This window comes from Asterias rubens, chromosome 6, assembly GCF_902459465.1.
Source record: "Asterias rubens chromosome 6, eAstRub1.3, whole genome shotgun sequence".
NCBI classification, from domain to species: Eukaryota; Metazoa; Echinodermata; class Asteroidea; order Forcipulatida; family Asteriidae; genus Asterias; species Asterias rubens.
The window spans coordinates 17,417,428-17,433,082 of NC_047067.1; the positions used below are offsets into that span (position 1 = coordinate 17,417,428).

Here is a 15,655-nt window from a genome sequence, read left to right on the forward strand (position 1 = left end):
CCCGAGGCGAAGCCAAGGGAAAATAGACTGCTCCGGGGATCACCGAGGGAGTCGTAGTTTAAACCATAGCACTCGAAGCAGTCAACATTTGTTTTATAACACCCCAAACATTTCTAAATAATGTACAGACTTTACAGACCTGAATGCTACAATCCACGGACGACGCGAATACAGATTGCGAAAACTCTTACTGTGCTCTGCATGCAGTGTCATGTAATCTGAAATGGTTACAGACTATTAATTTATCATCCTCGTACACGCAACTGATGTCTGGGTACTGCACGCCATGTGCTAGTCTTTCGGACTAGCGCACGGCAAACCGATGCGCTATCACATGGCCGTCGTCTAGCAAAACTAAGACATATCATGTGACGCGCTCTAAACCAATGAAAAGGCAGAATATTGGTAAGGGGTGTTATAATATAAAACATTGTGAGAAATGGCTCCCTCTGAAGTGACGTAGTTTTGGAGAAAGAAGTAATTTTCAACGAATTTGATTTCGAGACCTCAAGTTTAGAACTTGAGGTCTCGAAATCAAGCGTCTGAAAGCACACAACTTCGTGTGACAAAGGTGTTTTTTTCTTTCATAGTTATCTCGCAACTCCGACGACCGATCACGCTCAAATTTGCACAGGTTTGTTATTTTATGCATATGTTGAAATACACCAAGTGAGAGGACTGGTCTTTGACAATTACCAAAAGTGTCCAGTGTCTTTAAGTGGAAGGGAAATTATTTGGGAGCTGTGCACAACTAGTTGCCAATACAGCATGTGGAAATGGCTTCAAATGCATTTATGTCAACGATTCACGGCGAGGTGTTAGACTATTTTTCCCTTCCAGCCTTGATTTTGTTCACTTGAGACAAATCACTTCTTGCATCTGAATCAGAATTTTGAAGCGGGTTAATTCTTTGTTGCCTAAAATGTGCACAACACTGTAAAACACACAGGGACATTGACTCCCAACTAAATTGAGTAACCAAGATCATTGTGATGATGAGGTCAGGTGAATTAGATCAATACTAAAATACTTTGACTTTAAAGATGCCCTTTTTCATTTATTTTGAAATTCAAACTGGAAATTTAGTTTGTTTCCTTTTCAAGCAGTTCTATGTCAATTATGATAATGGGCTGGGTTTATGTTGATGTGATTGGGATCGGTGCCTACGATTTTATAAAATGTAAATAAGGAAAGTTTTAGAAGAGCGTGCGTGATGTGTTTCATGTCCAAATTGTGTAAGTAGTTAATGAGTATTCAAATTTAATATGACCAGATGTTTAGTACACAGTCGCACATGAGTCTGTCACCTCTTTCAAGATTGCCTGTTACAGCTCATGTGTTAGTTTAAAATAATGAAAGGTTAATTTTGGAAGTTTGGGGTTTACAAAATGTATCTTAGTGTGTCTGGTTCTTACCAGCTTCTCTTGCTTTTTTTTGTGATTTGAGTGTAATATTTTTAAGGCATTTTCTTACATATCAAACAATAATTTTTCACTGAACTATGTGGTCTGCCATTTTGGGAGTCGAAATGCATGTAGGTGTGCGGTCTAAACTGCATGTGCGTTGCGCATTGCATAGGGACACACACACAATTTGCTTCCCAAAGTGATGCACGCAACATTTATTGTGGGTGATGACATGAGGTGATTTGGGTCAATAGCAAGCTGCACCGAGGCAGTCAAAGTTTTAAATTCTTCATTTCAGTTACTGTGTACATTGTGAATAGCAAAGCCGGTTTGAACAAAATATACATGTCAGCTTTAGATCAGCCTTAATTACCAAAAGTTCCCCATGTGTTGTAGTAGAACAAGGGACACACGATCTCCAGTCAGTAGACTTTAGAAACAAATGTTTCTTGCATCTGAATCAAATCATTTATGGATGGGGAAAAAAACAGCACAAACAGCTCGACTTAAGGCCCCAGTTTATGTTTAATTTCAAGTAAACTGTAAATGTGTGTGCTAAGTTTTTACCACCTTGTTAGAGTCTATGACGTGTTTACTTTTTGGGTTAACACAGTTTCAAAGTTAAAGGAACACGTTGCCTTGGATCGGTCGAGTTGGTCTATGAAAAGCGTTAGTAACCGTTTGTTATAAAACGCATATGGTTGGAAAGATGTTTTTAAAGTAGAATACAATGATCCACACAAATTTGCCTCGAAATTGCGTGGTTTTCCTTTTGCTTTGGGAACTAACACGGTCGGCCATTTATGGGAGTAAAAAAATTGACTCCCATAAATGGCCGACTGTGTTAGTTGACGAGGTAAAAGTAAAACCACACAATTTCGAGGCATATTTGTGTTGATCATTGTATTCTACTTTTAAAACATCTTTCCAACCATATGCATTTTATAACAAACGGTTACAATTGTTTTCAAAGACTAACTCGACCGATCCAAGGCAATGTGTTCCTTTAAAGTTGCCCACTCCCCCTGACAAAATTTAGTGCATCAATTACTTTGACCTGTGACATGTTCTGTAGATATCTGCATAAAGTAGCCGACCCTTGCAAATGATCATGTGCAACCAAAAGACCTTTTTGTACTAGTGTTGACGTCATCTCGCCCCCAGCTTGGAAGTAAAACGCTAATGAAACAATGGAAACGCACAACAATATACGCTCGGGGATTAGGAGTGGACAAATCAAGATGATATCTGATGTGTACAGGCGTAAGGTCTATTGAGAGGTTCAAGCACAATGCTGATTTGCTTTATAATTTTAAAGCCAAAACAGATGAAAAATATATGATTTAAAATGGCAACTTTTTAAGGACACCACACCAAAATAGCACGTTGTAGTGTAATGAAGCTGTGAGTTAACAAAATGTAAATAGAATAAAAATACCTTAAATGTCAAAAATAATTTTTACTTAACACAGAAATGAGATCACATCTACTTGAGTTATAATTGTTCACTAAGTGCACCTAAATTTTATAACAAAAATGTCAACATTTTTGTCTTGCTGCTATTCTTGGACATCTTGCCGCTGTCCTACAGTATTGTCATCAAAATAATAATGTAAAAATAAGCTGTGTGAATTGTAAACTCTGTACAAGATTGTGTTTACAACTTGTCTATGCACTGTTACAGTAAATAACTAGATGTTTTTCAGTAAAATCTAAACAGTAGTAGCGAGTGGCGCACTCATGGTGGGCGGGGTGTCTCAGAGGGACTCAAGACAACCCGAAACCTTTCCCTAGGAGGGCCTGTCGATAGTGGGAAATTAGGAATGGGAACACTGATACCAAAAGGAGCATTTCGCAGGCATTGTAAGGGGATGGTAGCCATTTGCCTAACCATACCCCCCCCCCACCACCAATAAAGGAGTCGGTTTTACCTGGGTGTAATACCAGTAGTAGTAGTACAGTGGATGGTACATCATTGATAACAGATTTAAAATAATTTCTTGAGTCCAAAATCGACTAATGATTTAACTTTCCTTGAAAAGTGATATTTTCTGTTCGGAAATAACAGCTGAAAATTACAAGTTGTTGCTTGCTTAGCTAAATATATGAGGGGGTAATAACTTATGAAGATTTAACCGAAACAAAATTGATCGGCGGAGCTGTTTCTAAAAAACCTATGGTGAAATTTCATGTAAATTCCCTCTTTGCTGTTTAGATTTTATTGTCTTTGTTAGGTTTTACAATGTTTCTGTCAAACTATGAATGGATTGGAATTTACCTCACAGGCTAATGTTGTATCATCCATTTGTTTATTGAATTGTGTACATTTCTCCTAAAAGGTCCTTAATGTGTGGTTTGTTATTGTAAAAACATTTGTAAAAGCTCAATAAGGGGAACTTTGTTAATGGTTTCCATTTGATGTTTTTGATGGCCAAAGTAGAGACTAGCATACTCAGAAGTTAAAAAATATTGTGGGTAATACAATTTGAACTAAGTTTAAGTTTAACTATATAGGTTTTCTCGGTCAAATTCGGCAAATGAGCAGCCAATTTCATTTTTATGCGTTTGAATTAAAGCTGTTTTGCCTCTCTAGTTGTTGCTGCGTTTCAAATTCAGAATTCGGCCATTCAATTTCGTTTTGAGTCGAGTCAAATTCCTTTAGCACTATGTTCAATTTAGTGTATCGTCATTCTTTTTCGAGACACACCTCAAGAAGCGACTGCGAATTTTGATGAATTGTTAAATTGAATGATTATTTTGTTAAATCGAATGACGCAACATTACATTTGACTAATCATCAAACGAAATCGAATGACCCTTTTCAGTAGCATTCGATTTCGCGCGAAATAGAATAGCTTGACGGTTAAATTGGCTGCTCTTTTTCCGAAATTGGCCGAGAAAACCTATGTTAAAATCTTTTATTTCTTTTGTCAGTTAAAAGCCTCATGATAACTTAACTTTCCTACTTATATCTCAAATGCTTGTAATAAGATAGTTACACAGTTGGCATAACCAGATTTTTATTTGCGTGGGAGGGGAGCAGATGGGGGGGGGGGGGCGGGGGTTGCGCTTTATACTTAAGAGAAACTATTTGCAGGAAGGGTTGATGTACTGAATTATAGGCAGTGGACACTATTGGTAATTACTCAAAATAATTATTAGCATAAAACCTTACTTGGTGACGAGTAATGGGGCGAGGTTGATAGTATGAAACATTGTGAGAAACGGCTACCTCTGAAGTAATGTAGTTTTCGAGAAAGAAGTAATTATCCACGAATTTGATTTCAAGACCTCCAAATTAGATTTTGATGTCCTGAAATCAAGCATCTGAAAGCACACAACTTCGTTTGACAATGGTGTTTATTCTTTCATAATTATACGACCAATTGAGCTCAAATTTTCACAGGTTTCTTATTTTATGCATATGTTGAGATACACCAAGTGGGAAGACTGGTCTTTGACAATTACCAAAAGTGTCTAGTGCCTTTAAGCAATTAAAGGTAGAGTCAAAGATTGGTAACTTCTTCAAAAGTTAATGACCCCAAGTTACTTGATTGTGAAACAGCCCAGGTTGTAATTGGGTAGACTATTTTGAGAAAGGATCCCCTTAGAACTAATATGGTTTGGATATTGATTCTGAAAAGTGATTCATGCATGAATTGTTTCTCCTATTTCTGAGGGCTGGTGTATGTTTGTGAATGCTGCAGCCGGAAATGCGTTGGTCACCTCACTAAACAATGGATTTATTCAATGTTTTTGTGAAAATACCAGTGAGTTTTTACTGTTTCTCAGCAAGCAATCACTGTAATCAGCTGAGACTTTTACTGATGACCTTTACTGTACCTTTCTTAATAAATATGCATATTAAGTCAGTATAACATCATGTACATTGACAAAACCCAATCTATGACCCGACCTTTAAAAGCACTGGACACTATAGGTAATCACTCAAAATAGTTGTTAGCATAAAAACTTACTTTGAGCTGTTTGTAGTATAAAACATTATGAGAAACGACTCCCTCTGAAGTAACGTAATTTTGCGAGAAAGAAGTAATTTTCTACTAAAATATTCGAATTTGGTTTCAAGACCTTAGAATTAGATTTTGAGGTCCTGAAATAAAGCATCTGAAAGCACACAACTTCATGTGACAAGGTTTTTTTTTTTCACTTAATATCTCACCACTTTGACGACCAATTACGTTCCAATTTTCACAGGTTTGTTATTTTGTGCATATGTTGAGATACACCAAGTGAGAAGACTGGTCATTGACAATTACCAAACGTGTACAGTGTCTTTTATCATTTCTCAAACAGTCTTTCCCAAACTTAGTATGCCGGTTATGCACAAAAGGTGCTTTAATTTAAAATATATAATTTTTTATTTGTTTCTTTATTAATTTGTCCTTTATTTAATTTATTATTATGTTTCAGTTTATATATTCTTTTTGGTGGTGTGTTGGTGTGATGGGGGGGGGGGGAGGGTAGACTCCCTTCCCCTCCCTCCACTAGCTGGTTACGCCACTGGAAACATAAAAAGAAATAACGGGAAATTATGTGCTAACTTGTTAAAATAATTACTTGAGTCTATCTGGGCCCATTATGCATGGCTTTGCTTTTGCTTACCGCCTAAATCTGCATTCGCGATCAACATTCTCCGTTTGCGCTAGTTGTGTAAGCGTAGGGCTAGCAATGTGGGGTGCGAGTGCGCACAGCAAAAATTCCCTGCTAACCAATGAAATATGCGTGATGTTTGTGCAGAATTCCCTGCTTCTGCAAGCGCCAATTATTTGCTTTTGGTAAGCAGAGCCATGAATCGGCCCCTGTTGTAGTCAATATTTTGTTCCGTCCACCAATTGGTTCATGCTACATAACAACAAATTTTGTGCTTTTTTGTGAATACTTATTTTACAATTTGTTATTCTTTTTTATTAAGTTATATTCCTTGTAACTTATTTGCTGTGGTACCCCTTGTACACGCCTTGAAAAAGACGTGAATCTAGTTTTTCCGCAATTAGGGTTGCTGCAAATCAATGTCTATAGTTGTGAATGAGTTGTCGCACTGAAATCGTTCGATCCTTACTCTGGTTTACATCTTATTCTTTTTTTTTAGTACATTTAGTAATTTATATTAGCCTGGTTCTTCCTGTCTGCTGCTGAAAAACCAACCAATGTTGTACATTTTTAATTGTAGCACTGACAGGTGACCAGGCTAGCAGTCATATTTTTCAAGTATTTTCTAAATTATCTCTAATCCTTGAAAATTGAGGAGTAAATAATAAAAAAATATATGAAAAACAAATTATATGTCTCGTTTATTAACAAGTCTTTGGTTTTTATTTTTCAGTATTGCTTTAGGCAGCTGTAGTGAATGACTTCAAAGAAATGTATTGCATAAGTAGAGGCTAACGTGTGATACAAAACTTGACTACTTGAAATAAAACAGTAGATATAAATGAATTTTAACTGTAACTTGTAGTCATGCAAATGAGTGATGCAGCAAACACTTGTTGTGTAAAGGCAGGTTGTTCTTTTGGTAACTGTAAAATACCAGCACCATGCATGCATAAAATAACCTGAAGCCTCTCTCAGATTTAAATTTGTGGGTGAAAAAATTGTCCCTTTCTTTAAAACTACACTGTTTTATAATATTAACAGCTCTCCAATGCTCTTTACCAAAATATGTTTTTTATGATCATTAACTTTTGCCTTTGAGAATTATTCAGTGGGTTTTTATTTATCTAGCTTTCATTAAAAAAAAAAAAGGGTTCACCAAGTTTAATGGGAAACAAAAAGTTTTTCAGTGCACAAAAGACTCTTGGGGGGTTAAGCCGACCCCCGCCCCGTCGTCGGAGCGCGCCATCCAAACTCCCAAACTATCCTATCTTTGTCGTTGAGGGCAGTCTCTTCATTGTAATGATTTTGCAAATAAAGTGGAGATTGTTTCCTGCGTTCTGGTGAACGTCTGCTCCATTTTACTGCATTACTTCGAAACCTTTGCGAAGAATGGAGTTTCTGATCGGTATACAGGGAGATGGGTTCGTTTTGGTCGCTTCAGATATGACTGCTGGGCGCAGTGTTTTTCTTTTCAAGCATGGTAAGAGCTAAAAATGGTATAAATAAATCCTCATGTCATCAGTAAAGTGGTGGAGCTGTGACCGTATAGTCGTCTATTTCCGACATAGAATGTCTTTTAAATAAAACCTAATCACATTTCCGCGGCATTGGATATAACTTGTTTATTTTGAAAAGTTAATTATTGTTGAATGAAAGAACACCTAAGACGTGCTGAGATCATCGAGCATGAATTGTTTGGCTTTGCTTTTTGAATTTTGGATTTGTTTGAATTTGGTTTGGACTGTTGTTGTGTTGTTTGTTTTGTTTTTCTCAACAATGTTTGTTTGTGTGTGTTTGGACTTGGAGAGTTAACATTAGTTGCGATAACGTAACCCTCCTCCCGACGGCCGCCAGGTCGGAGGGTTACGAGATTCCTTTGAGCGGAAACGGTTGATCTTGATCTGGTCCAACACGTACTATTTCGACAGCTAGTCACCAGATTTGCCCCATTTTTACCACTTTCAAAAATCATGACACAAATTCTGAGGGTACAAACTTAATCCGTAATGTCTAATGCAGCCTGCCATAATACTCAAAACACCATTTAGAAAATAATTCGAGGAAAAATGGACAAAAACTTACCAGATTCCAGAGCGAAATCCCAGGTTCATATTTTGAACCTGTCGCATCGCTTTGTAAACGCATTATTTTGTTGTTGGGCTAAACCATTCTGTTACAATGTTGCAGTGCTACAGTGCGTGCGCGCCATTATGAGTGAACGGCGTGCAATGCAAACGGACAGCACGCACACGCACTGCAACATTGTAACACCCCTATTACAGAAAGGTTTAGCCCAACAACAAAATAATACGTTCAAAATAAGTTAACATATGCAAAGCTTGATATATTACTGCAAAAGAATTATTTTTACGCCTCAGTCAAACCTACCTCCATGGTCAAACTATAGTCAAACTCCAGAGCATCCTTACCTAACCTTGCTCTATCATGTATTGTATGGTCAAAAAGGACAAAGCAGGGCTGTTCAGTCAATGGATCAATTAATTGCATTTTTTGTTAAATTCTATTTTATAGCATGTTTAGTAGATTCATGTGGTCACACTAAAAAAGCTGACCAGTGATGATGACAACTGCCAAAGTCACCTGGAAGTGGTATTTTTTAAAAATAAAGCTTTTGTCACTAATTTGATGAGTGGAATGTGAAAAAACAGTTAACTAAGGTTTTAAAAAATCAGGTCCTATGTTATTTACAAATTAGTAGACCCCGACCCGAGAGAGCGCTGTTCGTGATGTCAATCGAGGCAGGCTTTGCCTGTAATGCGTAGAGTAAACACAATTGCAAAGTACATGTACGGACCAAGTCGTGAGTTTGTACTTTTCAACAACAAAAAAATGTTTTTTTTCCCGGCAATGCCGACCAGGTGTATTGCTGCTGAATGCAGAAAAACACTTTTTGAAATGTACCAACTCACGACTTGGACGACATGTACTTTGCACGTGTGTTTACTATACGCATTGCAGGCAAAGTCTGCCTCGATTGACGTCACAAAAGGGGTAGGCGGAGTCAGCCCCCCAAACAATGTTATATATTTTGTAAACATATAAATCGTGACAAACAATTACTAGAAAAATTGTTTTATTGTTCGTAAGCATATACTCTTATGTTTGAAAGAAAAAAAATTCTATTTCCAGGTGACTTTAAATGCACTTTCAAACAATATTTGAACAAAAATAAACAGTATGTGTAAGAGTAATAATAAAATATGTATCCAAATTACCTTCAATCTATTGAAAAAGTTTTATTTTTAACTGTAAAAAAAAGGGTTTTTATTTAATATTACCACGATTTAGTAACAAAAAGAAGCGTTTGCCATGATGCTACTACTGGAACGCACTTGGACAATACCATATGAATTGAGTTGGTTCAAGGGCTAATACATTTTTTTTTACTGCTGTTTTTGTTGGTATAGAGCAAGACAACTTACTGATCTTAATATACACTTTATTGATACAAAAAGTTCAGTAACGAGTGGATGATCCGAAGGCGTTGATGACAGCCTGGCACTTTCTTCTCATGCTGCACACAAGTCTTGTGATGCGCTGATGATGAGGGATGGCGTTCCATTCTTCATTAAGGAACCTGGTTAGGTCAGCCACAGTTGATGTGTTGGTGGTTCTGGCACGGACAGCGAGGCCAAGCTGGTCCCACAGATGTTCCATCGGATTCAGGTCTGGACTGTTAGCGGGCCAAACCATCCGGTGCACCCCAACATTTTTCAGGTAGTCAGTCACCAGTCGGGCTCGATTGGGGCGAGCGGTGTCATCTTGAAAGATTGCATTTGGTCCAAAGTCTGCAAGTATGGGACTGCATTCGGCTGTAGAATATCGTCTTGCAAATACCCATCAAACAAGGTGTTTTTCATGAGATGAGGGTAAATTATTGTGTCCGATGAGCTCACTGGTGCAATTCATTGTGTAAACCATTAATGGTTCTGAAAAGCTTGATCGGTTTGATTAATGAGCATTACCTATTGACCATTCACAGACAACGGTAATTTTGGCACATTTGGTTTGTGACTTTGCCTCATTGTTATGCATGTAGCCAAGTTCAGCAACATGTAATCATTGCAAATGTGATATAATTTTAAAGAGGAACAGTTCAGTTTTGCATTGATATATACCATATACACAGAGAGTATTAAATAATAACAAATATACTGGATTGAAAAAAGTTTCCTTACTTTTTGTGAGCAGTTTATATAAAAAATGTTGGGGTGCACCAGATGGATTGGCCTGCTAACAGTTCAGACCTGAATCCCATGGAACATCTGTGGGACCAGCTTGGCCTCGCTGTCCGCGCCAGAACCACCAACACATCAACTATGGCTGACCTAACCAGGTTCCTTAATAAAGAATGGAACGCCATCCCTCATCATAAGCGCATCACAAGACTTGTGTGCAGCATGAGAAGAAGGTGCCAGGCTGTCATCAACGCCTTCGGATCATTCACTTGTTACTGAACTTTTTGTATCAATAAAGTGTATTAAGATCAGTAAGTTGTCTTGCTCTATACCAAACTTCTTGTCTCAATAAAGTGGATTAAGATTCAGTAAGTTGTCTTGCTTGTTTGAATTACAGTGTCAATTTGATTGTTCACACAGTAACACAAAATTGCTAATTTTGGCACATTTGATTTGTGACTTTGTCTCATTCTCATTAACGTGGTCAAGTCCAGCAACATGTAATCATTGCAACTGTGGTATCATTTTAAAGAGGAACAGTTCAGCTTTGCATTGATATATACCATATACAAAGAGAGTATTAAATAATGACAAATATACTGGATTGAAAAAAGTTTCCTTACTTTTTGTGAGCAGTTTATAACACTAAAGTTTTTAACACTCGGGTAATTGTCTTCATTTACTGTAGATCAGGAAAAGATGTTTAAGCTTAGTGACAAACTACTGATGCTGTGCGCTGGTGAGACAGGAGACACTGTGCAGTTTGCTGAATATATACAGAAGAACATCCAGCTATACAAGATGAGAAATGGTAAGATCATATGTAGACACCTTCCAGTGTCAAGTGACAACAGTGAAAATAAGTTTGTTAACTATGCATATCTGTTCAGGCATGTCCTCCCAAAACACTGAATTTAAGTACAGAACAATTATTTTACAATGTAGTAAACAGTGGAGTGGCCAAGTGGTCTACTGGCACTGCAATGAAAATGATTCCAGGTCTTGTCAGAGTGTGGGTTTGGGTTCTGCCGTCGGTTACACCAAACTCTTCCTAACTTAGGATGGTGCTTGTCTAACTGGAGGTCTGTATTGTTGTGAATAATTTTGTGCTATGTAACTAGCCGCTGAACTTGACGTCGCGAGTGTTTGAAGTTGGAGTTCACCCAACACGGCAGTTACTGAGCTTATAGTCATGCATAATAAATAGTGCAGCTCGGCATTGGATGGCTGTGACTTTCCTGATGTGTGTGTAGATCCCAGACTGGACTGCAGTATTCAATGTTTGGACGAACTAAACTCTAGTAGGCCTGGATTTTGACTTTGCGGGGGGGGGGGGGGGGGGGGGGGGGGATGACTCCAAGCATCCCATTAGCGGTAAGATTCAAGATGAGTTGTCATTATTACCATCTAGTGATTTGTATTGTGACATCATAAATTGTATCTTAAATTCACAGGGTATGAGCTGTCCCCACATGCAGCAGCAAACTTCACAAGAAAAAATCTGGCAGACTTTCTCAGGAGCAGGGTGAGTCTTTTAAGAGATTACTTATAAATCCAGATGAATCTGTCAATTAGGCGAAGAAACAAATAATGGAAAATTTGTTTTGTATAAGTCCACAACAAGAAGCTAAGTGAACAATAGGTTGTATAGTAGAAAAACATGCAGTCAATCAGGAAATGTTTGAAATTAGCAGTTTTTGTTTATCAGTTTAGTTACAAGAAATAGAAATGTTTTTGTTTGATTTTGTTTTGTTTTGACCTTATATAATACTAGAGCTGTGATTCGGTAACTTTCTGATTTCTATCTCAATAAACTGTATTATTTTAACTGCACAACTATTCAACATTACTGAGGGGGTACTTGTCAGAGTTACAGGGCAGTACCAAAAACTATTTCCAAATACCATTGTCTAAACCTTATCTCTTCTAACTATTGTTTTCAGACACCATATTCCGTCAATATGTTAATAGCAGGCCACGATGACCAGGACGGCCCGTCATTATATTTTATGGACTACCTGGCATCCCTCAACAAGGTCCCTTATGGAGCACATGGCTACGGTGCAATGTTCTCACTCAGTATCATGGACAGACATTATAGGAGAGGTGAGGAACCAGACTACATTGGCTTGGACTATCATCATCTTTTACAGTACAGAAACGAATTTGAGAAAAAAAATATCTCAGTGCAAAGATTTATAATTGTGTCTATTCTATCTGCACGATGAGAAAAATTATTAATAATGATTATAATCCAGTATTTGACCATTCGGCACCAGTGTGATTTAAACACTGTTGACTGGTGGAGTGCCAAGGCGGAGCTGTGTAGTGCACTAGACTTAGGTTTTTTTGGTAAATTTCAGGGTCTGGGTTTGATGCCTGGTCAAGGCACTTGTGTCCTTAAACAAGACTCTTTACTCGCCTGTGATCACGGATGTGATATTAACTATGTCCTATTCTAGAGCAGAGTTCTTGTAAGCGTTTTTAGTGACAAGATGCCAGAGTAAAATGCCTGTGGATGTGTTTCCTCTGGATTCAGGGACAGCACTGAGCACACGGTGCTTCTCACTCATTGGTGTCAGGTCAAATCCAAAATAATAACTTCTTGTTTTTTCCATCCATGTCTCAGACTTGATTCCTTTTTTAATTAATACTCCTTTATGACCCTTTTTGTTGTTCACATTGGCAGATATCAACCAAGAGGAAGCGATGGATATTCTGAAGAAATGTTTAGTGGAGGTAAGTTGACAGTTTTATTGGGAGGGGGGAGGGGACTAAAGATGTGAGTGGGCGTGCTCTTAATATACAGGAATAAGCACAGAGTTTAAAACAATGGTAAACTTGTTGCTGTGCTCATGAAAAATATTGTCCCTAACCCTAGCAGTGTCAGTGTTCCTGTGCCGATAATACCAGATCAAACTTGTTGACTGTGTGTTGGCGAGGTCGATTGAATAAGACATTTGTATTGGTTTAAACTTGCCATGTGCGGATGACCTTTGTGAAAATTCAAGTTTTAGAAATCAGTTATGAACTTGGCAGTCATTGTTTCTTGAATTGTTCTGTGGGATTTCTGTAAGAAAGGGGGCAATTTACAGATTAAAATGCATGCCATTACCCATATACATAGAGAGCATTACATTTAGCAATTTATGGTTAAGCAGCAATATGGTTAAAAGTATAGTCATGTATTTATAGGAGAATGTATACAGAAAGATATAATAAAAGTCACTTGGATAGTTTCAGCTAAATTCAGTGATATACGTACTTGTTGAGAAAACAGTAAACTGTCACGGTATTTTCACAGGAATTTTTAATACATTTACCAACCGCATCTCTGGCTGCAGCATTCCCGAATGAACACCAGCCATCAGAAACCCTGAAAAACGATTGAATAAATCGTTTTTTTTATTCAAATGTTTTGGGGTAAATTTTTTTAGCAATTAGTTATCTTTACAAGGTTTCAGTCCAGCAGATATGAAGTACTTCTGTTTTTCAGCAGATATGAAGTCCAGCAGATATGAAGTACTTCTGTTTTTCATTAATAACAAAACGGAACGACAATAAAAAGCATAAATGTTGTGAATTAAATAGGTTTAAGTATTTAATTTAAAAGTGACGTTGAATCTGTACTGATCTACTTTTTATGTTTCACTTCTGTAAAGGTACAAAAGCGATTTTTGATCAACCTGCCTGCATTCCAAGTCAAAGTTGTAGATAAGGATGGTATTCACTCCCTACCAGTCATCGACGCAAAAACTCTCTGAAGTCTGATGGATTAGCTTATTCAAAATAAAAATGCAGACCATTATTTGTGACCAGCTATCTTGATTGTACCTAAAACAATCCATGGCATGCAGAGTAGCGATCTTCCCTAGAATTGGGGGGGGGGGGAGGTGCCTTTCCAAGTGTTTTTTATAAACAGCTAGGGTTTTGAATTGCAATCTAGGAGCCATGGTAATTGTAAGATGAAACCTGTTGTATTTGAGATTTAAAATGTACTGTAAACAAAGAAATGTTGTCTCCAATTCACTTGTGATCTTGTCAGGGTGAATGAAGTTAACTATTGACTTTGAATTTTATGCATTTGGATGAACCACCCGTCTTCAGCGCATGTAATGTTACCTGATGTTAACTAATGTTAGGAAGGACACCATTTTGATTTGGGCGGGAACGTACATACTTGTACCTTTATTGTAGTCCATAAGTTAAAAAAAAACAATCGTAAATCATAGGTGTTGTTTTTCCTCGCAAAGCTGGCATTTCTGGCAATACTACAATGTATATTGCTTTGTTTTGACTTAGGCAGGGGATATTAAAAATGTATAAATAATTTACTTTTGGAATTTTGCAGTAGAACCCTTGCAAAGTACATTAATACAAATTGTATCAGTTGCTTCTAAAAAATCACCATTTTCTAGTGTTCACAAAAATATGTTCAAGTCTAAAAACTGAAGTCCTTTTTCTTTAGAGTTGCTGACAAAGCTGAACACTTCAGTGTGTATGACAGTTTTTTTTATGAGTTTCCAGAACTTATTTCTATTTCCGAGCAAGTTCTAAGCCTCAATTTTGAAAAGGTTTCCAGTGAAATTAACATAAGAATTAAATTCAAGAAAGTGTGACTAAAATGTTCTCAAACTTTCAAGCATCCAACTAAAGCGTCTGTAAGAGATGTTTTGTACTTCTATGAAATGGTTCAAATAAAACAGGAGTGTTTTCTTTTCTCAATCGTTATCGTGTGGTTCTACTTCTGTCAGATTTGTGTGCATTTCCTTTGTAGTTTTTCTTCTGTTTCGTTGTCTTTTGCTTTGTTTTTAAAGGCACTGGACACTGTTAATTACTCAAAACAATTGTAAGCATAAAAACTTACTTGGTAACAAGCAATGGAGAGCTGTTGATAGTATAAAACATTGCCCCCCCCCTGAAATAGCGTACAATATAGTTTTTGAGGAAGCTAAAATAATATTTGAATTGATTTTGAGACCTCAGACGAGGTCTCGAATTCAAGCATCCGAAAGCACACAACCTGTGCGACAAGGGTGTGTTTTCTTCCTTTGTTCTCTTGCAACCTCGACGACCAATTGAGTCGAAATTTTTCACAGATATGTTATTTTTTGCACGAAATGCACCAAGTGAGAAGACTGGTCTTTGACAATTACCAAAGGGATACATTGTGGTATTACTTATAAATCAAAGAAAGCATTAAACAGGAGGCCGGTATGGTCAACAATAATGGATTAATGGAAGTTTATTTTGCTTGACAAACTCCTGCGCATATACATAAGATTCTTAAAGATCATTTGGAATGGTATGTGTTGAGTGCGGACAAAATCTCATCTAATCATTTGCACCCCTTCAATTGGTGTATTTTTGTCTTTTTGGAATTTCAGACAAATCTATGCTTGTCTCTTATGCCTCATCATTATGAAGATCTTTTCT

General features: G+C 37.3%; 1 protein-coding gene across 1 annotated transcript; it reads left to right on the forward strand.

Annotated features, from left to right (window-relative positions):
• The first annotated feature begins 7,303 nt into the window (after positions 1-7,303).
• LOC117291885 (proteasome subunit beta type-2-like) lies at positions 7,304-14,944 on the forward strand. The gene is made up of 6 exons (XM_033773880.1): positions 7,304-7,500; positions 10,908-11,030; positions 11,674-11,744; positions 12,163-12,325; positions 12,909-12,958; positions 13,882-14,944. Exons 1-6 carry the CDS (start codon positions 7,410-7,412, stop codon positions 13,981-13,983), a joined length of 600 nt encoding a protein of 199 aa, XP_033629771.1. The 5' UTR covers positions 7,304-7,409; the 3' UTR covers positions 13,984-14,944.
• Positions 14,945-15,655: the final 711 nt, after the last annotated feature.

Bases quoted from the DNA above. Each gene is read 5' to 3' on its own strand.
- LOC117291885 (XM_033773880.1), top strand. From the start codon at position 7,410: ATGGAGTTTCTGATCGGTATACAGGGAGATGGGTTCGTTTTGGTCGCT. The intron at 11,031-11,673 runs GTAAGATCATAT...TTAAATTCACAG, and splicing joins GCTATACAAGATGAGAAATG to GGTATGAGCTGTCCCCACAT. The intron at 12,326-12,908 runs GTGAGGAACCAG...TCACATTGGCAG, and splicing joins GGACAGACATTATAGGAGAG to ATATCAACCAAGAGGAAGCG.